General features: G+C 42.3%; 1 protein-coding gene across 9 annotated transcripts in view; it reads right to left on the bottom strand.

The window, feature by feature from the left end:
- PCDH15 (protocadherin related 15) overlaps positions 1-27,634 on the bottom strand; it is a 532,955-nt gene that overhangs the window by 160,447 nt on the left and 344,874 nt on the right. For all 9 annotated transcript variants that reach the window (XM_086900046.1, XM_086900037.1, XM_086900044.1 and 6 more), the window contains 5 exons: positions 27,232-27,351; positions 25,734-25,844; positions 22,893-23,063; positions 5,844-5,952; positions 994-1,106 (listed from right to left, as the gene is read on the bottom strand). In XM_086900046.1, the coding sequence (XP_086756172.1) occupies positions 994-1,106; positions 5,844-5,952; positions 22,893-23,063; positions 25,734-25,844; positions 27,232-27,351 (624 nt within the window). The remainder of the gene's footprint in view (positions 1-993; positions 1,107-5,843; positions 5,953-22,892; positions 23,064-25,733; positions 25,845-27,231; positions 27,352-27,634) is intronic.

The raw sequence follows: 27,634 nt of genomic DNA on the forward strand, positions 1-27,634 counted from the left end.
AAGAGCATTGGCAGCAGGGCAGGGAGGGATCCTGCCCCTGTGGGCAGCCCTGGAGGCAGCTCTGGAGTGCTGTGTCCAGCTCTGGCTCCTCAGCACAGCAGGGCCAGGGAGCTCCTGGAGCGGGGCCAGCGGAGGCTGCGCAGCTGAGGAAGGAAGGGCCTGGAGCATCTGGGTGCCCAGGAAAGGCTGAGGGAGCTGGGGCTGCTCAGCCTGGAGAGGAGCCCCAGCTGAGAGGGGCCCTCAGGCCTGGCTGGCCCTGGCTGCAGGGAGGGCTCCCAGCAGGGCCCAGCCTCTGCTCCGGGGGCCCAGCAATGGCACCAGAGCCACGGGCAGGGCCTGATGGCAGCAATTCCCCCTGGCCAGGAGGCACAACTTCTTCCCTGGCCACTGCCCAGCCCTGAACACATTGGCCACAGAGGCTGTGGGCTCTCCTGCCTGGGGCTGTGGCACAGCTGTGTGCACACAATGCTGTGCCCTGTGCTCTGGGATGGCCCTGCTGGAGCAGGGAGGTGCCACCAGCTGCCCTCTGAGCTCCCTTCAGCCTCAGCCATTCTGGGACCCTGTGAATATTCACTACTCAAGAATGAATTATTCACTGCTACCCTTGCCTGACCCGTGCTGGGATACTGTGAACATTCACCACTCACACAATTATCTGTATCCCTATGATCTGCTAGAATGGGTTGTGAACTGAACACGTGAGATAGAAACCAGCTGCATTCTCAGGACAACGGGGCTCATAAAAAGCGAGGGGACAAGTGATGCTGAGTTTGTTCACACAATGTAACATGACGTGTTAGAACTCTGGCAGGGTTCATTCCCTTTCCACAAAGGCTTCACACTTCTTCCCCCTGATGGTGCTAAATGACACCTGACAGGCTAAAAAGGAAGAGAATACTGCAGAAGAGACAAGCAGGCCCACCCCACATTTTCTCCAGACCTTTTTGTTTTCCAAAGATTATAAAAGGACTGAAAAAGCTCATCCCAAATTACCTTAATAACCAAGTCAAACTTCTGGTGTAAATCCCTGTTTACTGGCTTGAGGAGAGTCAGTTCAGCCGTTGTGAGATTCATATGGAAATACTGGGGATAATCCTCAGGAGTACCTGCAAAAAAGACATTGAGGTTTAAACAACTCTGAAGGGTTTAGTTCAGCAGTGTGTTTATTTTACTCATTGATCATCAAAGCAACAAAGCCTCATTCTGTTATTAGAAGGATAAAATATTGCCCTATGTGGACATGGAGATTAAGGATATTATGAAGTTATGTGTTTAGAATTATTATTTCCTTATCTCCAAACCCACAAAGATTCCTCTCAACTGGGACTCACTAAGTACTTGATAAAAACAGGAATATTATTAATAGCATATAAATAATATATATAAGTAATAAAACAATAACAATATGATAACAATAGGTTATTTTAGAAATCCTTCTAAGAAAAGTTTGTCCTCAGGGAGGAAGTACCAGATTTATTGTCAGTTGGAAACGGTGTTTTCATGGCTGTGGATTTCCAGGATATTCTCTAGGCTAGTAAAAACAGAAGCCTCAGAGCCCAAATGAATTTAGGAGCCCATGGAGACTGAGAAAGGACTGTGCCTGGTTGTGCCAAGGCTGTGCCTGGCAGCTGCAGTGCAAAAATGTGCCTATGCCTAAGCCAAAAGGTTCCAGAACCACAGCCTGGCACAGGAGGAGGGAAAAATTCCAGCCCTGGGATTCTCAGAGAAATGATGCAAAAGGGCTCAGAAAGCCCAAGTGTTCCACACAGAGTGAGCTCCAGCATTCCCAGCTCAGCAATACTGCGAGAACATCCCAAGAAGCCAAAATTCTAAGTCTAAAATCTTGAGGGTTTAGGTATGGGAGCAGTCCTGTCAGCAGCTGAGGACAGGATGTACTCATGGCTGAAGGGAGAAGAGCCCCAGAACATCCCCGAGCCCAGGGAGCCCCTAAAGCTGCCATGGGAACAGCACAAACCCGACCCTGCCAAACCCCGAATCCAGCCAGCACTGAGGCACAGATTCAACACAAGGGAAGATCCCTTTCCTGATAAATGCTGCTGGTTTTTGTTCCCCTTGCAAGTGCAATGGCTAGAAAGTACTTTCAGAAAGCCAGGAGATAAATTACTGCAATATTTTAATTTGCAAACCTCAAATGACAACTGTTTGCTAGATAAATAAATTATATATATATATTTATATATATTATATATGTGTGTTTTTCTGTGACTCTCTGAATCTACACCTCTATCATAGACCCAAAATGCAGCAAAAGAATCACCATGGATTATTTTTTCTCTTATACCACCACCACAAATTCAGAGCTTCAAGCTCCAAGTCCCCTTGCCTTGCCATTTAATTTCAAGTTCTAATTAATTAATCTAATTTTTGAAGAGCACAAGGCCCCTGGCAGGAGTTCCAAACTTTTGGCAAGTAACAGATTGCTGGTTTTAGAGGCTGCACATGACCACGGCTGTTGCTGAAGCTAAGAAGTGTCACAAAATTAGGGACAAAATGCAAAAACTCCGAGAAAGGAGAAAACAAGAGGTGCCGTAAAGGAGAACAAATACATAAGGGAGCAGGGTAAGAGTCATGAAGGGATCTAGAGAAGTGAAGATGAGGCTAATATTGTGTAAGGATGACAGGAAAGAATCCAGGAAAAAAAAGGGAAAAAAATCAAACCTCAAAAACTCCACTAACAACCAACCCAACCTCAGCAGGTAAAGGAGGAAAAGGCAGCAAGGTGGATGATAGAAAAGCAAAAATGAAGGTACAACACAGGTGGATGCCCAAATCCTGACTGGGGATGCCTGCTCAGATCCTGCCCACCTCAGGAAGAGCTCAGATTCCTGTATTCCTAAAGTCTGGGAGCCAGGTTTTCCAGGAACAGGGATATCTGCTTCTGGATATACAAAATAATTTCCATTTTGACAGTGCAGAGCAGCCCTCAGTCCACCTCTGCCTGCTCTGAAATCCAGGGATGAGCTCCGATTCTCCTGGCTCCACAAATTCCATGTGTTTGGAGAGGCTGAAGAATCAAAATGTGGGGGGCCAGCAAGGGGGAGAAGGAAAGGACTCCTCAATTTGCTTTTCCCAGAGCCAGAGGAGGGGTTCTGTGGAACCTGGGACTTGAAATGGACACAGGACTGGAATCTCCCCTTCCCAAAAGCTAGTGTGCATTTCTGACTCTCTCTTAAAAATATCAACCAAAAGTGTCCAAAACTGGCAGCAGAAATCACACAGGGGCAAAAGCTAATAATTGGAAGGAAAATTTGGCTTTTCTCAAGGAGTGGTCTCAGAGAAAATAAGGTCTTCAAATTATTCCCAAAAAGAATATTTTACTAGTAATTTGCTATTAAAAATAATACATTTTACTATTAAAAATAATAAGTTTTTTAATCAAAATAATAAAAATTACTGGTAGAATCAACAACATTGCTAATAAAAATAAAGGGAAGGGCCTTGCTTCACACCTGGATAAGTTCAGCAAAAGTGGGTGTATTGCAAAGTCCCAAAGAGATAAATATTTCCACAAGCCAAGGACTGAAAAAATTAGTGTATTACAAAAAAAATTTAAAAAAATTTCTAAATATCCCATTTCCAAATGTTAATAAATATGTCAAATATCCACAGTGCTCAGAGTATTTGCTTTGTTCAGGTGGGCAAAGAAGGGAAAAGAAGAACCAAATAAAACTGAGACAAATTAAATAAAATCATTCTCATAAGTGACTTATTCCCTAATTCCATGGGCACAGTTCAAAGCTCCCAGTTTTTAAAAAAGGACATTCCCAAAGATATCAAGGAGAAGGAAGTTTAGATCTAAAGAAAAGGGGGAAGAAAATCCACATATTGAGAAATATCTGCAAGGCCCATTTCCTGTGGAACTACTTAATATCATCTGAGGCTAAAACAGAAATAGCAAATCCTGGGAGAGATGGAGGCAGACTTAAAATCCGAAAAGAAATCCTTTGGAAGGGCACAGGGGAGGGAAAGCAAGGAAAATAAAAAGAGAAAACCAGAAAAGAGGAAAAAAACTGAGTGATGGGAGGGGAAGAAAAGGAGGAAAAAAGGAAGGTAAAGGAAGCAATCAAGTAAATTTTAAAAGAAAAAAAATAGAAAGTAGAAAAAAGGAAACAAGCAAAAAGGAAAAAAGATGGGAAAATTAAGAAAGGAGCAAAAAGGAAGAAAAAAGAAGGAAAAGAGAAAGAAAAAAGAGGGGAAAAGGAAAATAAAAGGGAAGGCGAAAGAAGGAAAAAATAAGAAAAAAGGAAGAAAAAGGAAAATATAAGAGAAAAAGAAGGAAAAAAGGGAAAGAGAAGGAAAATATGAAGGAGAAAACAAAAAAAGAAAAAAGAAGGCAAAAAAAGAAAATAGAAGGAACTGAGAAGGAAAGGAAAAAGGAAAAAGAAAAAGAAGGAAAAAGGCAAAGATTAGTGGCAAGTAAAGTAAAAAAGAAGGAAAATGGAAAATATAAAAAAATAAATGAAGAAAAATAAGGAAAAAAAAGAAAGGAAAAAAGAAAGAAGGAATAGAAGAAAAGATGGGTAAAAGAATGAAAAAAGAAGGAAAAAAGAAAAGAACAAAAAAGAAAGAAAAAAGAGCAAAAAGGTTGGGGAGGAAGGGGAAAAGAAAAAAGAAAAAAGAAAAAGAAAGGAAAAAGAATGAGAAAGGTAGAAGAAAAGAAGAAAAAATAAAAAAAATGGAAGAATGAAGGAAAGGAGATGAAAAAGAGATGGAAAATTGAAAAAAAAAAGAAAGCAAAAAGAAAAAAAATGAAGAAATAGAGGAGGAAGGGAGAAAAAAATGTAAAGAAGGAAAAAGAACAGAAGAAAGAAGAAAAAGGAAAGAAGGAAAAAGAGGAATAAAAAGGAAGGAAAAATAAGGTCCCCAAAGTAACCCAAATTGCTGCACCACACCTTTCTGAATTATTTCATGGAGGTCAGAACAGCCACTCCAATATTCCCAACATCCCAGGTTAGTGACACACAAACTTTAATAATTTCACTCTTGAAGAACTCTGTAAATTATGCAAAAAACCTTTAGAAGTTGGCCTAAACATGGCCCTGGGGTAGAGCTGTCCCTGCAGAACTTATTTATAAATGTCATAAATTGATTTTATTCCTAAGTCCATTTGCAGAGCTAAACCTCCACAATGTGGTCCTCAAAATCCTCTCTTCCACCTCCCCTTGGCTGAGAAAACCATGGAGTTCAACAGAGGGAAGACAGGGAAAAGATGTGGTTCCACAACTTCCTGCATTTCCAGATCCCACAGAAAGGTCCTCGTGTACATTTTGGGAACAGCTGGGCAGGCAGAGCCCTGCAACTGCCAACCAAACTCAGGCCCTTCCATGGTCGCGTCCTACAAGCCCAGAAACAAATGCCAAATACAGGGAAGCAGCAGGAAAAAAGGAGACAAAGCAGCATAAACAACAAAAGAAACTTTAAATTAAAAAAAGGAGAGCTCACAGGCAGTAAGATCCTTGGAGCTGCCCTGTGCCACATGATTTTTGGGATGAAATCTTCTCTAATTGCCTTTTTTTAGCCTCTTTTTTTGTGTCTGTCAATGGAAAACACAATCCAGCAGAACTCTCCTTTCCTTCACTGTGTTGTTCCATTAAATAAACCAGACAACAATTCAGGATGCAATCTGAATAAACGCTAATAAATAACCACGTGAAATGAATTTCTGCTTGGCAATTAAACACCAGCAGGTAGAACAATTCCAAATATCCCACTGACCACACAAGGACTTTTTATCAGGGTTCCACTCTCCCAGGTAATCTTTTCCTGGGTGGTCATAACAGAGGGACTGCTTGGGAGGGATAGGAAAAGTAGCAGACACCAACCAACTAGGATGGAATAGAGGATGCCAGGTCGTTCAGAAGGAGGCTGGATGTTTCGGTCCTGATCTATGGCTTGGATGGGTGGAGTGACACTGATGGGATTCACACGGGTCTGAAATGAGAAATCACATTGGAAACAGAGCAATTAGAAAGCCAGCAGGGAGATCTGGAGGTTTAGCACAACAACATCTCACTTGGAAGGGTACTGGAGGAGAAAAAAACCTTCAGAATAAGAAGAATATTTACAACTCATGATCCCTTTAAATCCAAATTAACCAAGCAACATGAACATTTCTATAGCAACCTCCTTTGTGTGAGATACAGCTTTAGGATAGATCCCATAGGAAAGGAATCACAAAATCCCAGAATGGTTTGGATGGCAAGGGACCTTAAAGCCCATCCTGTCCCACCCTGGCCATGGGCAGGGACACCTCCCACCATCCCAGGCTGCTCCAAGCCCCAAAGTCCAACCCAGCCTTGGAGGCTTCCAGGGATCCAGGGGCAGCCACAGCTGCTCTGGGCACCCTGTGCCAGGGCCTGCCCACCCTCCCAGGGAACAATTCCTTCCTTATATTTCACCCAAATTTCTCCTCTGGCAGTCTGAAGCCATTCCCTGTGTCCTGTCACTCCAGTTCCTGATGAAAAGTCATTCTCTAGCTTCCCTGTATCCCTTCAGACCCTGGAACACAACCTTCTCTTCTCTACACAACCTTCTCTTCTCTTCTCCAGCCCCAAGTATCCCAGACTGGCTCCACAGGAAAAGTGCTCCAGCCCCCTTATCAGCTTAGAAGCTGATAGTAAACATTTGATAAAGGAATTTCACAAATACTTGACTGTGTTTCTATAAATAGTCCCTTGAATCAGGGATTTCAGTCATCACTGTGAAACACAGCAAATGCCTGAAAAATAGGGAAACAGCAAATTGAACTGGAGCACAATCAGGAGCTGGAATGGCTGTGATCCACAAATACACACTGCAAAAGAAACTTAAAGTACAGACATTTCAGGGACAGCTACATTGGAAAAGTGTGGATGGGTGTGGGAACAATTCACCATCATTTGGAAGTGAACTCAAACGTTTAACATGGTGATAGAATTGTAAAATCATGGAATGGTTTGGGTTGGAAGGGACTTTAAAGGTCCAAAATTTCACCCCCTGCCATGAACAGAAACATCTTCCACTATCCCAGGCTGCTCCAAGCCCTATCCAGTCTGACCTTGGACACTTCCAGGGATCCAGGGACAGCCACAGCGTCTCTGGGCACCCTGTGGGATGCCCACCCTCCCAGGGACCAATTCCTTCCAATATCCCATCTATCCCTGCCCTCTGGCACTGGAAAGCCATTCCCCCTTGTGTTGGCCCTCCATGCCTTTTAAAGAGTCTCCATTTTTCTTGTAGCTCCTTCAGGTCCTGCAAGGTCACAGTCAAGCCACCCTAAACTGGTGCCAGCTTTCATCTCTGTCAATCCAGCCTCCAGTGTCAGCTGCAGAGCTGCCATTCCCAACTCCCACAGTTTCACTGACCTTGGCTGCTCAACCAACCACAGATGTACCACCCATGGATGTGTGCACACCAGGCTTTTCCCTCCCCTTGGAACACTTCCCTGAATGACAAAAACCCTTAATGAGCTCTGTGAAAAACCAGACGCCCTTTTTTTCCCCACATACAACTCGTCCTGGCAGCCTTTCCTTTGGAAAGCTCTGTGTTCTGCAAGAGGGGACTTGAAATTTAGCGTGGGAATAGAAATGAGACAAGCCCACACTTGGCCAAGTTTTGGCAGAGCTGTCAGGAATCATCCTGCTGAGAGCTGGAAAGGAGATGAGAGCATTGGTGATGGTGTGGGGAAACTTAGAGGGAAAAGGGATGAGCCAGAAGAAGATGCAAAGGATGGAGGGAAGGCAGTTTATTGACCCCTTGTGTAGGTGTGCATGGGTAGCCCCATAGTCACCTGCCACCATACCCCAAGGTGTCACCCCCCCAGTCAGTTCCAACAGGTTCCTCAAGTCCAGAGGCTCTTCCAGCCTTTTCCACACCAAAGTAATTTAAGGTACAGATATGTCAGGGATAGGGACATTAAAAAGTGAGGATGGTTGTTCCTGGCCTCCCAAATTGGGACTGGGAAACTTTTCACTCCACTCCTGCTTATGGCTTTTGTCCCTGTCCCTGTCCCACTGGCCAGGTCCTTTGTCAGCACCCAATTCCATTTGGGACTCTTTGAAAAATTAAACTCTTAAAAGCATAATGAGGGAGACGAGCTCAAAATAGGCAGAAAGAAAGAGAGAAGAAGATATATTTGACATCTGCTTGAATTTTTAAAAGGCTTTAGGATGGCATAGAAGTTGCATGGGAAGAGAGAATATTGTGCAGAAAACTGACCAAGGCTAAAATTCTATTTCAAGATCCACAGATCAGTTGGAGCCCTCTCAGAAAACCCCACATTTGAGTTAGAAACACACCCACAACAAAAGCAATCCCATCAGTTAGTCTGGGTTTAAACTCACCATTAATACCCAGAGAAGCTGTGGCTGCCCCTGGATCCCTGGAAGTGTCCAAGGCCAGGTTGGACTTTGGGGCTTGGAGCCACCTGGGACAGTGGAAGGTGTCCCTGCCATGGCAGGGAGTGCCACTGGATGGGCCTTAAAGTTCTTTCCAATCCAAACCAGTCCAGAATTATGGGATTCTCTGATTCCAATATTGCAGGCCAGGCTGAGTCTACGCTAAACCAAGACTAAGATCAGAATTGTTCAACAAATAATTTGGATAGCAAGGACAATGCCTTATTTTCCAGTTCAAGGAGAAGCTGTAGAGAAGCACTTAGAACCCCTGCATTTAAGATGAAAGAGGTTCTGGCTGAACAGAAGATATTTTATCCCACACTTCCAGCATTGCACTGACGCCTGGGAAACAAAACACTCAGTTGAATAGAAAAAAGTGCAATAGGGCAATGAATTATAAGGAAGCTGAGAATGAAAAGTGAAATCCATTAATTTTTTTCTCCAGGTACTCTACACACCTAAAACAGGCTAGGAGATTTCATGCACCATCTGCTGAAACTTTTAGGGATAGAATCATAATCAAATCATGGAATGATCTGGGTTGGAAGAACCTTGAAACCTATTCTGTTCCACAAAATCATGGAATTCCATCCTGAAGCCACTGGGAATTCCATCCCAGCACCTGCCCACCCTCACAGGGAATGATTTCTTCCCAATATCCAATCTAAATTTCCCCTCTGTCGGTTTGAACACATTCCCTCTTGTTCTGTCACTCCAGATCCTGTTGCAGGGTCCCTCTCCAATTTCCCTGCAGCTCCTTCAGACCCTGTATGGGACTATAGGGTCTCCCCACAACTTTCTCTTCTCCAGGCTGAACGGCGCAAAATTTAATAATTTGAAGCTGTTTTGAGTTAAATTGGCTGATGTGCCTTGAAGGAAAACTCAAGGTACTTTCATATTGCTTTAATAATCCACAGACAATGCAGAATCTTTTTCACTCAAATTTAGAAATTAGAACTATGGAAACATAAAACAATGAAGCAGCCATTACATTAATAATGGCTAATAGTACATTAATAAATTAATCAAAGCACACATAGGAAGTTTAAGAAAGTGTACATATACTTTTAATCAGAAATAATTATTTTTAAAATGAGGAGTCAAACTAGGCATCTTTCATAGGCATCCAACATACTTGCAAGAGGCATAAAAATCCCATACCAGGCTCCTTCTCAGGACTTTCATGAGGAGATGGAAGCTTATTATAAGGACAAGAAAACAGATTAATGAAGGAGTGAAGTGTCTGAGGTGCCCATGGGTGCCAACTGGAGGCAAAGCAAGAGCACGGGAGGCTTTGGCAGGGCAAGGCTGGAAAAAGTGCTGGGAAAGTCAGCACAGAGCCACAGCAGGGCAGGGAGATCACTCAGAATAAACAGCTGGCCTTCAAATCCCAGCCTCTGCCAAGGGGGACATGAAAGGCTGCCCAAGCTCTGGCAGAGACAGGTGATTAAAAAACAAACAAGATCTTGCTTGTCTGAGGGTGGAATATGCACTCATTTTTTTTTCTCATTAGGGAAAAGCTCCCACAGTTATTGGTGTGGTGATTAATTGACTTCCAGGTGTTCAATATAGCAGAACTGGGTAGGCCAAAAAGCAGAACCCCAACCTCACCTTGCAACTCCTAGCAAAAATATTAATAAATTTTAAAAAATCCTCCTTCAAACAGAGCTGTGATGGGGAGCCTGCCAGGTAGTCTGCAGGGCCATGAGATGATCAAGGCAGAAAAATACTTAAAAAAAGCTCAGAGAGAATAAGGTAGCAGCAAAAACCTCATTCCCCCCACTCTTTTGTGTTCACCATGCACAGCAGCACCTTCATGTGGGGTGTCCAGCAGGTCCTGAAAAAATCCATGGCCTTCAGAGATATTATGGATGGAAGAAGGCAAATTAAGAGACCCATTTGTGCCAGGGGGTTTTAGGCTCCTACTGAGGATTGTGAATAAAAGAAACAGCTGATATTTTTAATGAATGTATTTAAATGGTGCTTAATAATTCAGGAGTGCAGTTGCATTCAAAAATCCAAACAGGATTTTTAGGCATCAGCCTACGTATTGATTTCACAATCCCAAGATCCCATGGAATGATTATGAGGGAATTTACAACTGAGATGCAGAATATGCATTTGGAGCTTTCAAGTACAAAAAACAAAAAAAAAGAAAAGCACCCCAAAATAAACATGACTTTTAAAATAAAAATAATATCTTTTCCAATATTTTTAATGTATTTTATTTAAATTATTTTAGGATGTCCAGGAATGCCAGGCTTCCAATAGAAGTATGTGGACAGCGTGAAATTATTTTTAAATTTTTAAATTAAAGTCAGAGTACAACAATAATTGTTCCACAGCTGATAACAAGGATTTAAAAAATCAGATTTTCTATCTTCTCCATCCACCTGAGATGAAAAGCTGAATCTACCAACCATTGATACTTAAGGAAAACTTCCTCTTTTGGAGAAGATGAAAAAGAAAAGAGAGGAAATGGCACCTTTTTGGAGTTGGAATAACATCATTTTCTGCTTAGAGCTTATTTTTCCATTGGTGAGGGGGTTTATGGTGTATTTTGGGGGGTTCTGGGGTGTATTTTGGCATTTTTTTGCTTCTTACCATAAAAATCATTGTGTTCTAGGAAAGTAAAAGCCAAATGAAGCAAACATTCCTCAGCTAGGGAGGTTCCTTTCTGAACAGATAATATATTCCTGAGAGGCGCTTTTTGTTCGATTGAAGACACCAGACCATGAACCAGCGCCAGGTTTCGCTCTGGTGATGCTGCTGTTTCACAACCACTTGAGCACTTGAGCTCCCAGCAGAGACATCCCTGGGACTCAGGGGCCAGGGCCACCACACCAGCACAAGTAAACATTGGAAAATTGTGCAAAGGATAAAATTGCATGGAAAGCAAGAGTTCCTGAAGTTTTCCTTGGATCCACCAAGGTAAGCTCAAGAAATCCACTGAGATAAGGGACATAAACCTACACAGGCAATTTATTTTTGAGTCAAATACAGCAAGACATTTTCTACCCATGAGTCCCACTGCAGACTGAGCTGCTCAGGCATAAAGGCAGCTAGAAAACTAAACCAGAGAGACCAGAGAGACCAGAGAGACCAGAGAGACCAGAGCTCCTGGAGCGGGGCCAGCGGAGGCTGCGCAGCTGAGGAAGGGCCTGGAGCATCTGGGTGCCCAGGAAAGGCTGAGGGAGCTGGGGCTGCTCAGCCTGGAGAGGAGCCCCAGCTGAGAGGGGCCCTCAGGCCTGGCTGGCCCTGGCTGCAGGGAGGGCTCCCAGCAGGGCCCAGCCTCTGCTCCGGGGGCCCAGCAATGGCACCAGAGCCACGGGCAGGGCCTGATGGCAGCAATTCCCCCTGGCCAGGAGGCACAACTTCTTCCCTGGCCACTGCCCAGCCCTGAACACATTGGCCACAGAGGCTGTGGGCTCTCCTGCCTGGGGCTGTGGCACAGCTGTGTGCACACAATGCTGTGCCCTGTGCTCTGGGATGGCCCTGCTGGAGCAGGGAGGTGCCACCAGCTGCCCTCTGAGCTCCCTTCAGACTCAGCCATCCTGGGATTCTGTATTAGAACAATCAGTTCCCACTGGACATTTCACACCAGTATTTGATACCCTTAAAATTATTATTTTTACAGGCTGCTGTAATTCTGGCCAGTGGACTTCAGATAAGTCTCAGAACCTTCCACCTGCATCATTCTCACAGCTCAGCTGAGAAATTTGCTGCTGAACTCTCATCCTTCTGGAAAACAAGGCTGAGGAGCTTTTCTCCAGATGGAAAATATCACTAAAGCAACACACATTGCCCCTGGTGCCATCCAGAATCCCTTCCCAGGGAGCCCTGCACTATTAAACCAACAAAGTTCTTGATGAATTGATGAATCATTATGGACTCTCCTTGTGCTTTCCTGAGGTTGGAATACAAACTGTAAGTGGGAAATGAGCTGAGTTCTCTCCATGCTGTGCAGAACTGCCTGTGACTTCACCAACACTCGGCACTAAAACAGCAGGGAGAGCTGCAAAACCATTCCAACATCATTCCTTGCTGCTGTCTCAGCTGCTCTGCCAGCCCAACAAGGGCTGTGACAAAACACTAATGAGCAGAAATCCATCACAGAACACTCGCATGTCAGCAAAACGTGGGGAATGTTTCAGTGCAGTTATCCAACCACAACGGAAGTCAATCCAAAAAGCAGGAATATCACTACAAATGTAGGAGATAACACCAAAATCTCGTCATTAGTCAAGTCATGTCACATCAAATGTCCCATTTGTAGGATCTCACTGTTCTCCCTCTTTTCTTGCCTTCCCACTGGCAGCTACATTCCTGCCTTTGATCAGACCCGGGGGAGGCAGAGCCTCACATCAGGAGCCAGCAGAATTCCTGTGCTGCTCCTTGAAGACTGATGTGACACAGATATGTACAGGGATCCAGGGGGAATGGGATCTTCTGACCCTTTGCGTTGCCACAACACAGGAACTGTGGGCCAAGACCTCAGCTGAAGGCTTTGGAGACTTTGGAAACAAACCCCAAGCATGGATTTAAAACACATTTTGAAGCTGAAAGAGAATAAATTCTCTTCAGGAAATTGTTAGATCAAGTTGTCATGGGAGCTAAAAAGAGGTTTTTATAGCAACAGTTCTGGGCCAGGAAACACTTCCCAACTTGAGGAAACCAAATCTATGTTGCTAAACCCCAGAGATTTACAGCTAATTCACCCAATTTATACTTCTTAGAATTACATAATCAGTAAGATTGAAATAGAGCTTTACATCATCCAGTCCAGCCATCAATCCATCACCACTAATCTGTGTCCTCGAGTGTCACACCCACACTTTTTTTTAACCCCTCCAGGGAAATGATGGGGTAGCCACAGCTTCTCTGGTCAAAGCTGTGCCAGGGCCTCCCCACCCTCACAGGACGGAATGTTCTCCTAGGAATGTTCTCCTGATATCCAATCTAAATCTGTTCTCTGGCAGCTTGAAGCCATTCCCCCTTGTCCTGGTACTTCATGCCTTGGAGAAGTCTCTCTCCATCCTTCTTGTAGCACCTTCATTATTGGAAGTCTTGGAAGGCCATAACTGGGTCACCCCAGAGCTTCGCCTCTCCAGCCTGAACAGTCCCAGCTCCCCCAGCCTTTCCTCCCAGCAGAGCTGCTCCATCCCTCTGATCATCCTGGTGCTTCCTCTGGACTCTCTCCAGCAGCTCCAGGTCCCTCCTGTGCTGGGTCCCCAGAACTGATCTGCAAATTTAAAATGAAACTAACTTTTCTCTTTATTTATTTTTCAGGAGTTCCCCTTCGTTTCCAGAAGCCACAGCTAAAAAACCACAGTGGGTAATTTATGCTGTGGGCACCTGTGACTTGACCTGTCTTGTCTTCTCTCAGGGTAAAAATGTGTTTTGGTGACCAATGGGAAAAATTAAGACAGAGGATTAATTATTCAATTCACCTTCTTTTTAAACTCAGCAGTAAATTATCAAACAGCTTTTAGCTTCTGATTTAGCTGCTCAGTACAACCCATGGCTGCTGCATTCCTGGGTTTCTGTCATGCCCCATGTTTATGCAATTTCTTGAAATGAAAACTGTAAAATTCAAATATCCTGGCAGCTCGGGTTGTTAACAGAGTAAGCTGTCAGAGAACACAATTCCTTCCATTCATTTGTAAAAACAAGCCACCTTTGAGGGGAAGAAAAAAAAAACCCAAAATATATTGAAAGAGCAGCAAGAGAGCATAATGAACCTGAGCACGGAGGAAAACAGAGACTATTTTTATCAATGATGTCTCCTAGGAACAGCAGGGCCAAAAAAGAATTGAATTTCATCAGGATCTGATCACAGTGCTTACTAAATTGCTTTTTCTGTATCTGACATGCTTGATAAGAAGTGTCCCCAGCAGTGTCTGTGCAGGGGACTAAATGAAATGCATTATGCAGTGGGCCTCCTGCCTCAGAAAAACCAGAATTCAGGCCAGAGCTTCTCTTCCTTCCAAGATGATGACTGGCATTAAAGAAAATAAACATTTCTGTTTTGACATTTGGCTTTTTTCCCATACAACTATGAAGTCTATTTCCTTGATTATCCCTCAAATTCTTGATGGCGGGTTTCTTATTATTCTGAATTTTGTGCAGAGGAGCAAACTGTGAAGCCTAAGACATATGCACTACATCTCCCCAAAAATCAGAAAATATTTAGCAACCATGTAGCACCACCATAACAACTTCCAGATTATTTTTATTTTCATTTCTAAGAGTAATTTCTTTGCAATTAAAGAAATCCTTGTAATATTAACCAAATTTTCTTTCCTTATAAGTACTATTTCTCACAAAGGGATAACTCTCTCTATAATATATCTATATCTATATATATTTCTCTTCCTAAGGACAACAGGCTGATGGCTTCTCTTTGCCTTTAGAAAAATTAGCCACACAATAATACACCACAAAAAGCACAAGAAGTTACAAGCAAATGATAAAAGAGGAGAAAGATTTGGTGGGAAAATATAACCAGCACCAGGAATCTTTCTTAATTTCAGTTGAATGGAACTAATCAAAAACCCAATAAAATAATTAATTTGAAAAAAAGTAAAAAAAAAAAGAGAGAAATATCAGGATGAACAAGTCAGTGTTTCACTCAGGCCCTTGGTCTCTTGGCTGACTCTCTTTACACAGACATTTTATTACAATAATGTTGGTGGTTCTTTCTCTTATTCCTGCATTTCATCTTCCTGCAGAGCATTTGGCATTTCCTCATTTGAAGGAAAAAGCCAGGTCCAGAGTCTCACAGCAGTGGGAATTTCAGAAGGCTGAGCCAGGACGGAGACAACCAGAGTAAGCAAAACCCCACTGCAGGTCCCACTCTCAGCTTGAAGAACATTTTCATTTTCTGTACTGATTTTCCCCTCTTTTGGCTCCTGAATGAGCACTTCTCCACTCCTGGAGTGGGAATCTCATCTGGAACTACCTCACTACTTAATTCCAGCTGCACAGTCCTCTCCTCAATAAAGTTTGCCACCCTATCAGGAAAAGAATTCTAGGAGAGATTTTGTGGTCAGAGCCAGCTGCAAATTCTGCCACATCATTATTAAATCCATTTTATTGTATTGAGTTAATGGTAATGTTAGAAGAGGCACTTTTAGATTGAAGGTTATAGAAAAAAAAGTGGGTTTTCCCAGCTAAATTTTGGATGTATTTTCAGTAAATTTGTGCAGATGTAACGTGTGCATGTACACACCTCACCTGCAACACTCACACCTTTCATCGTTAAGCTCATCCTCACATCTTTTTAGGGTGAAATAGGGAAATTCTGTGTTTTATTAAATGCTTTTCTTTTCCAATCCCAGGACAAAAAAAGCAGGAATTATTTACCAAGCACACCCCTGCTTCCCCAGCACTGCTGTGCTGCCCAGGGTATTGATCCAGAGCCAAATGGAGATTTATCCCACTTTCTCCTTTCAGGAATTACCTTGTTCTCCACAAGAGAGGCCTATAGGACTCAAGGAATGTTTTCCACATAACCATTATCAATAGCATGGAGCAGAGGCAAACATGACTGCCCTGGGAATAGGAATTTTCCTTTCCTTTCATTCCCAAGGGTGATTTCATTTTAACGTGCACTTGCACATATTCATCAATTAAGGATTTGCAGATCACACTTGATTAGTTGAGGAATTGATTTGCACCCTCTGTATTGTGACAATAAGCTGAAAAGATAAATAATTCCTCCTGACCCTTAATGATCAGTTACAGTTTAATGGGACACCCAGGCACTGAAATAATTCTCTCTGCAAGGCCCAGAGATGTGAAACAGATGAGAATTTTTCTGGAGTGAAGTTGGCTAATAAAGCAACACAGCAAGAGTATTTTGTTTAAATGTCAACATTTAAAGCCTTCAAATGCTTTGAAATGACATTTAAGGATCAAATAAACTGCTACATATGTTTCCTTTGTGACAACAGCTCCACTTGGTGCTGTAACAATCACAAATCTATGGAACAGAAAACAGAATTGGATGTTACAGGGGCTCCTCAATCAACACTTGGGTGTTTTGGCACTTCATTAATTCGTTAATTGGATTTTTAGCCTCAGTTTTGCTGCACGAAAAGGTGATTTTGTGCTCCTGAACCTGCCCTGCTGCCCACACCAAACCTCTGGGGATCCTTGGACTGCTGTGGCTGTGAACAAAGTTTGAATCAAAGCAGCTCCTCTTCCTTCCTGATAGGAAATTTCTTCTAATTTCAGAACCACTGTTACTTCTTCCAAGCAAACTCAGGAACCTTTTCCTTCTCAGCTCCTGGCAAAGCCAGAAGAACTGACCATTTTTCTCACCTGTAAGTTCCTAACCATGATGAAAAGTAACAGTCACTGATCGATGAAACATTCCCAGATTTCAAAACAAAACAAAACAATAAATTATAAAATCAGTAATTTTTGAGCAAGCTTGATCCCATTTCTCTTAAAACCTTGACCTTTAAGGATTAGAACTACTTTACATATATATATATATATATATATATATATATATATATATTTGTTTTTCCCCACAGACAGCAACTAAACTTCTGAACCACAACTGGGTTAAAATTCCCTGAAGTAAAGTGCCTTTTAGACTTTATTCCCTTATTCTGCAGCCTTGCTACAATTTTCTCAACCACAGTGTTGTTTGACACACCTGGTTCTTTAAACAATTGTTACATTTTGGAAGTTAAAATCATGGTTTTGTTTGGTTTTGAAGGGCAAACCAGGTGAGCGAACCTCTCCTCTATCTCAAAAACATCTATATTTAAAGTCACAGGTTAATCTTAGATTAACAGGGACTGTCCTGCCTAATCAATACATCAGCCAAGGGGAGAACTTGCTGCTAAGGGAGATTATTCTCAGGTTTATATATTCACATATTAAAGTTCCTGACAATTTTACTGACAATTCCTTTAATTAGCCATCGTGGTATACTCCAAAATATATAAAATTTAACTATCTGTAACATCACAACTTGTGATTTTAACCTTTTAATGCTTCACTACTTTTCAGTGACATTTTCCTTAAAAAGAGACTTTGCCTATCAAGGGATGCCATGTGGTAGACAGACAATCAATCCTAAAAAGGAGAAGGAAAGGGAAAATCACATCAGCAGACTTAAAACACCTTTTATAGCTCCTTATCAGGTACTAGCAGATAATCAATAACTTACCAAAGCTGTCCATTTTGACATTGCTGAATTACTCATTCAAAATCACTAAATCAGGTTAAAAACCAGCCCAATATTGTGAACTTTATCCTTTACCTTGAACTTCACATCAATGTAGGGCTGCAGTTAGGGTGAAAAGAGGGGGAAAATGCAAATGAAAAGTTTGCCTGGAATAAACAGGGTGGCTGCAACCACAAGAGGATTTTATCATTGTTTTTGCCTTGCTTTCCCGCTTCCAAAGCACTTTATGATCTCCTGTTTATCTTGCATCTCTGCTGAAATTTAATTAGAAAAATTGCTATCTGCCTCCAACGGCAAATAACTTGGCTACAACTCTGCCTTCTTCCATAAAAAGCACCCTGACAACTGCAGAGGTGTCAGGGAGGTCAATCTGCATTTCCCCTCCACTCATCTGAGTCGCAGCATTTACCTAAATTGCTACTGAAAAATTAATCCCTGGAAAATGGGACAATTTGCTCATCTTTCCGTGGTACAGGGACTCTTCAGAGCCTCAGTCACAAAGTTCTTTTCTAATTTACTTAAGAATAAGAATGTAGAGACACAGCCAGTTTTGAAAACATTTCTCTGGTTATTTCCTGAAGTGACACCAATGCCCTGTCCACCAAATAATTTTTGGAGTTAAAGTACCCAGGAACTCCCATTCATCTTATCCCAGCACTAATTATCTTGAACCGAATATTTTAGTCTAATTAACAGCAGGGCGGAATGCTGCCTATTCAAAATATAAAATCACTTTTTTCTTGTCCAAAATGATTTGTATAAAGAGAAACAATTCTCCTAATGATGAAAACTCTGTTTTCTCTGGAAGGCAGACTTTGAACATTTAGTTTTGCCAGCAGACACAACTGTAGTCAATCATGGGCTAATTCCAGCAGGAAGTGTAAACACCATCCCCAACAAGAGCATTTAGCAGCAATCCCAAAAACTGGACAGAGCCTGTTCAGCTGGGAAAGGAATAATTAGAAACAAATTAAATCCCAAATAATTTCCTGAGGCTTGATGCCACTGAATCACAAATGCAGCTCGTAAGTCTAGACAGGCCAAAGGCTGGCAAAGCTCTTTTATCATGTTTGAATTAAAAAAGGTAAATCTTAGTACAAATAAGGCAAAGAAAATAAAGGTAGACTGAGATTGAACTGCTCCAGAGACCAACAACTCCCTAAATTAACTGTGAACATTTGCGGTTTAAAATGTCCCATATCTAACAAACAAACACAAAAATAAATGACAAGGAAAAGTGTCAACTGAACATGAGTTTTTCAGCTTATGCAGTTTTACTGCTATTAGGAGTGATTCCCTCCCTGTGAATTGTCTTTAAGCAGTCAGGTTTAAAAGTCAGCAAGAAAAAACCCAGTTATTCTGTGGGATTTTACCACTCACACAGGTAAGACTGCCATTCCCCATCTGCTGAAAGCTTCTATTAAAGTGGATTTAACCACACATATCCACTTCAACTCAGCCTAACAGGACAAAATCTGAAAGCTGTGTCTTTCAGTGCCACAAAATTCTTCCTTGGCAGCTGTGTGGGAGCTCCAGGTGAACCAGCAAATCTCTCCCACTCTCTTCACTTCACCACTTACTTGGTGTTCATTCCATGGTAGAACCCTGGATCAAATGTCTTTTGTACTGGTACTTCCCACAGCAAAATAAGGTAATGAATTAGTTAATTAATTAATTTAATGACCACTGGAGGAAATCCACAACATTTTGATGAACTTTTCTCTTTGATTAGTATAATCAAGATGGGGAGATGCTGTTTCCAGAATTTTCACTTGTGCTGCTGCTACAAGTTTTGTATTAATGTGTCTCTGGGAGAAAATTCCAGAAGGTTTGGGAGGAACTGGAATTTGTGGGCCCAAAGGAAGGAATTCAGTTGGAAGGAACTGTCAGGTGCTTGCCATCCTCAAACCCAGAGGTACCCAAAACCAGAATTAATCACAGAATTAACTAGGTTGGAGAAGACCTTTGAGATCATCAGTCTAAAACCAGCACATTCTCTGCAGTGCTAATTAATTACCAATAATCAGCATAAAACTGATTAGTCCAGAGCTGATTAACTCTTGATACTCTGGAAGTGTCCTGTGCTCCCCACCCCAGATCACTCAGCAGGAGTGATCCACCTCCATCTCCTCAGAAAAATGCCTGTTTCTCCCCCTGAATACAAACTGATGGAACTGAAGAGGTCTTTCTCACTAATAAAGACTTCCAGGGGCACCTCCTGCTCTCCAGTGTCTTTTTTCACTCCTCACAACCTCACTGTAGTTTGAGAATGTTTTATTTATTATTTTTTAGCCTTTCATCTCTCCGTGCTCTGCTCAGGCCCAGCTCCATCAGCGCACCTGAGCTCACGGATGCTGTGAGGTCCCTGCTGACACAATGGGGATAAGCAGCACAAACTTAAACCCTTCCCATGCAGGAGGATCCATCAGAGGTGCAAGAACAAGGATCTTGCAGAAGAGTGAGGTGGAATCTGTGCTTAGTACAAAATCCTTGGTGTCATGGAGTATCTCAGTCCCCGTGTGGGCTCACAGTTACCCCATGGAGCCCCATAATAAATCCCATGGTTGCAAATCTAGTCCAGCAATTAATTAACTCTAATCTATATTTTGCTACTTATCAGGCTTTTCTCCTTTGCATGATAATGGAAAATACCGAGTATAGAAGTGAAGGAAATCTTCACAGCATGAGTGTGACAGGAATGGACTGAAAGGGGAAAAAAGGAGGAGAAATTATCTTGCCCATGTTATGAGATATTCATGAGGTTGTACCTCTTTTTAACTCCACGTGATGACTTGCATGTCCTGATAATAAATGCTAATTTATTCAAGTCTTCCTGATACAAGAGGGGAAAAAAATTAATTGCCAGAGCTGGTCAGAAACAGAAACATATAAAAATATAATTATATTATATTCTATTTATTATATTATATAAAAATATACAATATATATAATACATATTTCTAATATATAAATATATTAGAAAATAGAATATAAATGTAAAGCAATGTAACAATTACAACAAAAATCCCCAAACCTAATAAACAATCAACACAGGTTTTCTTGGAAATTGAAATTCAGCTAATAGCAAGCAATTAATTCCCAACTTTTTACCTCAGTAAACTCAGGGATAGATTCCAACTATTCTGGACAAAAATATTGCTTTTACCAGTGACATTAAATGTTTTATTTTAAGGGTCATCTGAGTGGACATCTTGCCCAGTAAAGCAGGACTTCTCTTTCCAGCTACTGCCTCTGAATAATTCATACTTCAACTTTGTTCCTCATTCATTAATATTCCATCTCATCTTCATTGAAAAATTAAAAAGCAAATTAAAAATAAAATAAAGATGGTGTTAAACTAAAAATAGTCCTTTAGCCTAGGGAGTAGGGTAATGGTAGCTATGTAGTTGCTCAGTAAAGAATAAATATAATACATAAAAATGTAAAGGATAAACGTAATATAAATGTTTTCTAGACAAATCCAGGTATCATCTATATCTTCCAAAGGAGTTATTGCTTAAAAGCCAAGTAAATATTTTGTATAACTTCCTCCACTTAGGTCTATCCAAAGCACTGCAAAGAGATAAACAGAGAAGAGTTCAGGGTTCATCAACAGGACCCAGATCTTATTTCATAGATCAGGGGCAGTTTGACACAAGAAAAGCTAAAAAGCAAACAAAATCGGCTGTCCCTGAGCATGCTGCAGCTCAGGAAGTTTAAATAAATGAGTTTTGCAGCTCAGTACCTAAATCCCAGGTCGGATTTTTCCTGGCTGAGCCCCTCTTCCTGGCAGACACTGCTTTGCCTTCCAGTGGAGAATGTGCCCTGGAGAAGGGCAGAAGCAGAACCAGAACTGGAATCCTCTGACTGAGAGGCAGCATGTCAAAAACTGTCTGGTCTGTGTTACACCTTCAGATAACCAGATTAAAAAAACATTAAAACCACCAGTTATTTATAATTCCTGCCTCATCTGCTCCCACACTAGGAATTATAAGAGATCTATGCAGGTGAAATAGGGTCACAGTTTGGGTGCTGACCCTGAGGAGGTCCCACACTCAGCTGGACAGGGAGCTGCCTCTTTCCTTAAAATCCCACCAAGCCCAAAGCAAATTAAAGTAGAATTTAAAGTCAACACAGCTCTTCACCAAGTCCCAAACACAACACAGCTACAAAGGGTTTTTTAAGTACACCAAGGTGTAGAAGTGTGTGTGCAGAAGATGTGGAAATGAGTACTCCGAGGTTAGATATGGATCATCTCTCCTTTCCCATGACCCATCCCAAGGATAATTGCATCATGAGTCCTGAGGCCACACCAAACAAGACACCAAAATGTATGGGATGGGAAAAGACTGCGAGGCACAGGACAGGAAAGGAGATAAGGCAGGGTAAAGCAGGAATCTCCACACTTCCAACCTCAACCTGCCCTTGGCTGGAGGCAGCAGGACACAGAGTGTGTGCTGTAATGAGCAACCAAAGTTAAAAACTTTAATGTCAAAGCTTAACATTATTTTAATGTCATCTTAATGTCAGAGTTAATCAAGTGGGGCAATACCTGGTGATTCAATTGGTTCTGCCTTTTTAAATTCTTAAATATATGAATCAAAAGTCACATATCAATATTACTTCAGCAGTCCCTGTTTCTGTTCCTTCCACCACAGATCTCCAAGCAGCAGCTCTGCTGTAAGGAATGGCAGTTGGCACCAAATTGCAACAAGAAGTGATGAAGTTCTCACCTCATTTTTGGATTCATGTGTGCATGTAGCGTAAAATGAGCCTTAGACTCACATTTATCCTGACCCCAGGATGTATTAACTGACAGACTTAGCACAAGGACCTACATGGGGTAATTGCTCTTCAGTGTCTCTTGATAAAAACCTGGTAACAGCAACAAAAATACTTCCAGGGGTCAGTGACTAATGCTTCCTCTTCCCAAAAATCTTTCTCCTATGGTTTATAACAACCCTCCATAGAATTAAGTCAAGCGCCCTCCCGAAAGTGCTTCTTGGGGATATTTTGAGAGCTAAACACGGACATATCAGGAAAAGCAATTCCAAAATTTACCAGCTTTCTGCACGACTCAGTCCTTGTAAGCCAACAGCCATTTTGCCACTGGATCAAAGCTGGAATTTCACCATCATTCCCACATGCCTCTTACCTTTGTTTCCTCTTGCTTGGTACTCAAAACACAGCATTCAAGCACAGGTGACCTTTTAGCTACAGCTCCCAGCTGTGCCCACAGGAAAAGATGACAGGCAAACAGATAAAACCTGGAAAAATCCCAGAGGACTTACAGGATCTGTCAGCTCTGGCAGGCTGGCTTGGTAGGTGAGGGGTCTGCAGTCCCGGGTGTTGTTCACCAGCACACAGGGGAGGAACATGGGTCCCAAATCGTCCCCATCGAGCACATCCACAGTCAGGGTGGTCGTGCTCGTCCTTCGCTCGTTCAGGTTTTGGGCTCGGTCCTGTGGAGCAAACCAGGTCCACTTGGTGAGACTTCCTGAACTCAGAATCTCCTGCAAAAAAATCTCCTAGGAATCTCTTAGAAAGAACCACCCCAAAGGTTTTAAGCAAGGATAAGGATAAAACATATAAGTATCAGAATTATCCATGTTCTAGGAGTAATTACAGGAACTTCAGCCCCAGAGGTGCAGGCTGAAAGGCTCACAAGTAAAATTAAGATAAAAAGTGAAGAAATATTGCAAGACATCTATCACTCAGAAATAATGCAGCTTGGGAAGACCATGGGATTAAAACTATAATAATGGAGCATGTTTGTAGAAGATAAAAAGGCCCTGTGCTTTATTTATAATCAGAAATCGTTGTGGTTGTACCCAAAGTACAGATTAGCAACAGCTCAAGTCTTCTTTCTTCCTTTAGTGAAGGAACATCATGACTAGCTAATATTTTGTTTAAAATAATCAAAAATATTCCCATTTTCACAGAGGAACTGCTGCACAAGCTTTCCTTTGCAGAGCTAAAATCTTGGTGGGGGACTATGTGCAATTACATCTTGCCCTCCTAGCCTAATATAACACTGAAAGAAAAAAAAAAAAAAAAATCTTTTTTAATTCATGCTGTTTAATAATATCATCTATGTAAGATGAAGAGGCCATTGCTCTAAATTGGATTGGTTGCATTTTTTTTTTCCTGTTTTGCAGTCCACTCAGTTCTTGCACCAGCTTCACATTTAGAGCAAATATGGGAATTTCTGCATTCAGCTTTCTTCATGGTCAATGATGAAAAACAATTCCAGCTTCAAGGAGCAGCTTTCATCATCAACTAAACCATTTCTCAATTCCTCCAATAACTGCCTCTGAGTAATTCTGGATCAAAGCAGATAGAGAGTAATTAATTTCCTTCGGTATCTTCAGGATGCAAGGACAACAAGGCACTGATGGTGTAATCAGAGGAATGCGACTGCAGAATACACAGCAGAGAGAATGAAATGCAGCCTGCAGGATTATAGAATCCCAGAATGGTTTGGATTGGAAGGGACCTTAAAGCCCATCCAGTGCCAGCCCTGCCATGGGCAGTGACACCTTCTACTTCCCAGGGTGCCCCAAGCCCCAGTGTCCAGCCTGGCCTTGGACACTTCCAGGGATGGGTTGAGCTTTATGGCTTTTCCCAGCAATAGGAGCTAAATAGGCAGCAGGAGGAGCATTGGCAGCAGGGCAGGGAGGGATCCTGCCCCTGTGGGCAGCCCTGGAGGCAGCTCTGGAGTGCTGTGTCCAGCTCTGGCTCCTCAGCACAGCAGGGCCAGGGAGCTCCTGGAGCGGGGCCAGCGGAGGCTGCGCAGCTGAGGAAGGGCCTGGAGCATCTGGGTGCCCAGGAAAGGCTGAGGGAGCTGGGGCTGCTCAGCCTGGAGAGGAGCCCCAGCTGAGAGGGGCCCTCAGGCCTGTCCTTTGGACACTTCCAGGGATCCAGGCAGACACAGCTTCTCTGGGCACCCTGTGCCAGGGCCTCCACATCCTCACAGGGAACAAATCCTTCCCAATATCCCATCTAACCCTGCTTTCTGGCAGTTTGAAGCCATTCCCCCCTTTCCTGGCACTCCATCCCTCGGAAAATTCTCTCTCCATCTTTCTTGCCAGCTCCTTATGGTCCTGGAAGGCCATAATTGGGTCACCCCAAAGCTTCTCCTCTCCAGGCTGAACAATCCCAGCTGTGCCAGCCTTTCCTCCCAGCAGAGCTGCTCCATCCCTCTGATCATCCTGGTGCCTCCCCTGGACTCCCTCCAGCAGCTCCAGGTCCCTCCTGTGCTGGGCCACAGGGCTGGGGCAGCTCTGCAGGTGGGGTCTCACCAGAGAGCAGGGCAGAAGTACATGGAGCATTGAGTCACCCCTGGAGCCTGGTTTCTGCTGGCAGAATGCTAAAAATGCCACAAAATAGGTAAGAAAAAATATTGCAAAATGTATCTACACTTCTGTGTCAGAGAGATGACAGGAATGTGAAAGTGTGGATTCAGGATCTCCTGTTGCTTCAGAGCAAATATCATTTCTCATGAACAAAGATGTATCACAACAGCTGTGAACAACAGAGGAGAAGTTTTCATTTCAGCTGTTATCAGAAGGACAAAAAGGGAAAAAAGCTTTCACAGCTCTCAAGGGCACCAAAAATCCACTCTGATGACAGATATATGAGATACAGTTTATACATCACTTTTCTTCTCAGTGCAAGTTATCCACTGCCAGACACCCTGGAAAAACCTCTCAGCACACTTGCAGTATGACTTGAAGGAAAAATCACCTCTTTATAATAAAATGTATTTCCAACCTGAAGAATACAATGAAATTGTGTCCATTAGACTCATCTGAGTGAAAATTAGCCTCACCAGATTTGTTGGAAAATGGGACATTTAGTGCCATGAGGCTGCACTTTTCTGCATGGGCTGCACGGCACATTTGCAAGTTGCTTCTTGTGCCAAAAAGGTTGGCTTGTCACACACTGAGCAAGCTTTTTTAAGCAGTAATAATATGTCTGTGCTTTCGACAGGATAAATCTTAAATTAGATCTTCAGCAGAAGAGGATTTATCAGAGCTGGTATTTCAGCAAGGCTGTGCCTTTCCTTCGAATGAAACTAAACCCACACCTAAATCAGGGGCATAAATGGCCTTCAAGAGATTTATACTCACATTGGCTTGAACAATGACAAAGTAACGAGTCTTTTCTTCATAATTTAGTCTTTCCCTCAGAACTACTGCTCCGGACAAAGTGAGAGGAATATCAAAGGTCCTGTTGGAAGTCTGCAAATGAGAAAACAACACAATAAAATTGAACACACCTCAAAGTTAAGATGTGTTGTAGCTGGGCCACAACAGGATGATCCCTTGGTTGGTATTCTAAGGCTACATCTGCTCTTCAGATCAGAGTTTATAAAGCCTTCTATGTTTTCTTCCCACCCAATTTCCTCCTGAAGAACCCCACAATAATGCATCTGTAGAGAACAGAATTCTCCTGGATTCTTTACCTATCTGTTGCACAGAAGGCTGATGAGTCTTCTTCTTTCCCCTTTGCCATACTGAATTTGCAGTGCTGCATTCAGAACAAATGCTCAAGCAGCAGAGATAAGAAATCCACATCATTGTACTTATCTGCTCTTTATTCTGCCTTTCATGAGGGCAATGAAGTGCTAAACAAGCAGAGAACAGCAACCTTTAGGTGCCAGCTCATGCATATTTTCCTGTCCGAGGAAATTCACATTTCAGGGTAAGTGCAGATGCTAAATCAGGTGAAATGCCATTTGTTCCTTGTATTTGCTTCCACAGACTCAGGTGACAAAGCTGGGGCAGCAACTGGCAGGAGGGGACAAATTTCTGACCTGAGATCCAATTGCAATTTCATTATCAAATTAATCTAATTTTTTAAAAAAGACATCTTTCCATGCTTCAATCTCCCAGTGCCGAAGATAGTTAATATTTAAGTATTTTGAACAGGCAACAGCAATACAGGATTCTAAACACAGCAGAGGCACACAGGAATGTTGTTTCTTTACATCACATAACGAGGCCTTTTTCCTCTAAGAGCTTAAATAACTGCTAAAATTGCAGTTTGTTTTTTAGCGAATAAATGAGAATGAGTGTTAAATTTCCCATGCTGCAGGTATCTGTGGTGGGCAGGAAAAAAAGATTGGGAAGTGTGTCCCAGACTGATAAATAACTGGAGACAGTCTGAGTTTGGCACTCATCTTTTGGGATAAAATATTCACCATTCCCACACAGAGGGGAAAAAAATTAATTAGGAGATTAATACTGGAGGCAAAACAGAAATCATGGAACCCCAGAATGGCTTGGGTTGGAAGAGACCTTAAAGCCCATCCAGTTCTAACCCCTGCCATGGGCAGGGACACCTTCCACTATCCCAGGCTGCTCCAAGCCCCAAAGTCCAACCTGGCCTTGGACACTGCCAGGGATGGGATAGATACAAGTTCTCTGGGCATTATTGAAAGTGAAATAATCCAGCTGTGCTGACCAAGCATTCCTCATGGGCAGACAGGATACCTGACATGAAAGAAAGCATTTCTTTATGCCCAACAGCAACCTCTTGTTCATTTGGTACTCCATGTTATACAAATAAAAATACAAATACAAATATGAATAAATAAAAATAGGGAAAAAGCCTGAATGGCTGTACCTTGTCATTAGGATTATACTGGATGACATATTCTATCTGGCCATTGGGACCATCATCAATGTCAATAGCACCATTGTTTCCAGAAAATCCTGTGAAGATGGTTGTTCCAACTGGAGTTAACTGCAAAAACAGCAAGAGATCCCCATTAAAACCTTAAGGTTTTAAAGTTAATTTTAACCTTATTTTTCTCCCTAGTTCTGGTCTATAATGTATCAAGACAAAACTTCACCTTTTTTCAAAAAAAAGACAAAAAATGAGAAAAACACTCTTTAAACTTGAGAGAACCCATGCAATAAATATAGATTAAATTAAATAAAAGCTCCCTTTTCAGACTCAGGAAGGAAAACAAGGATGAGCTGCAAATGTAAACAGAACTTATTTGACAGCATCTTCAGATCAACGT

This window comes from Cyanistes caeruleus, chromosome 8 (genome assembly GCF_971803275.1).
Source record: "Cyanistes caeruleus chromosome 8, bCyaCae1.hap1.1, whole genome shotgun sequence".
NCBI classification, from domain to species: Eukaryota; Metazoa; Chordata; class Aves; order Passeriformes; family Paridae; genus Cyanistes; species Cyanistes caeruleus.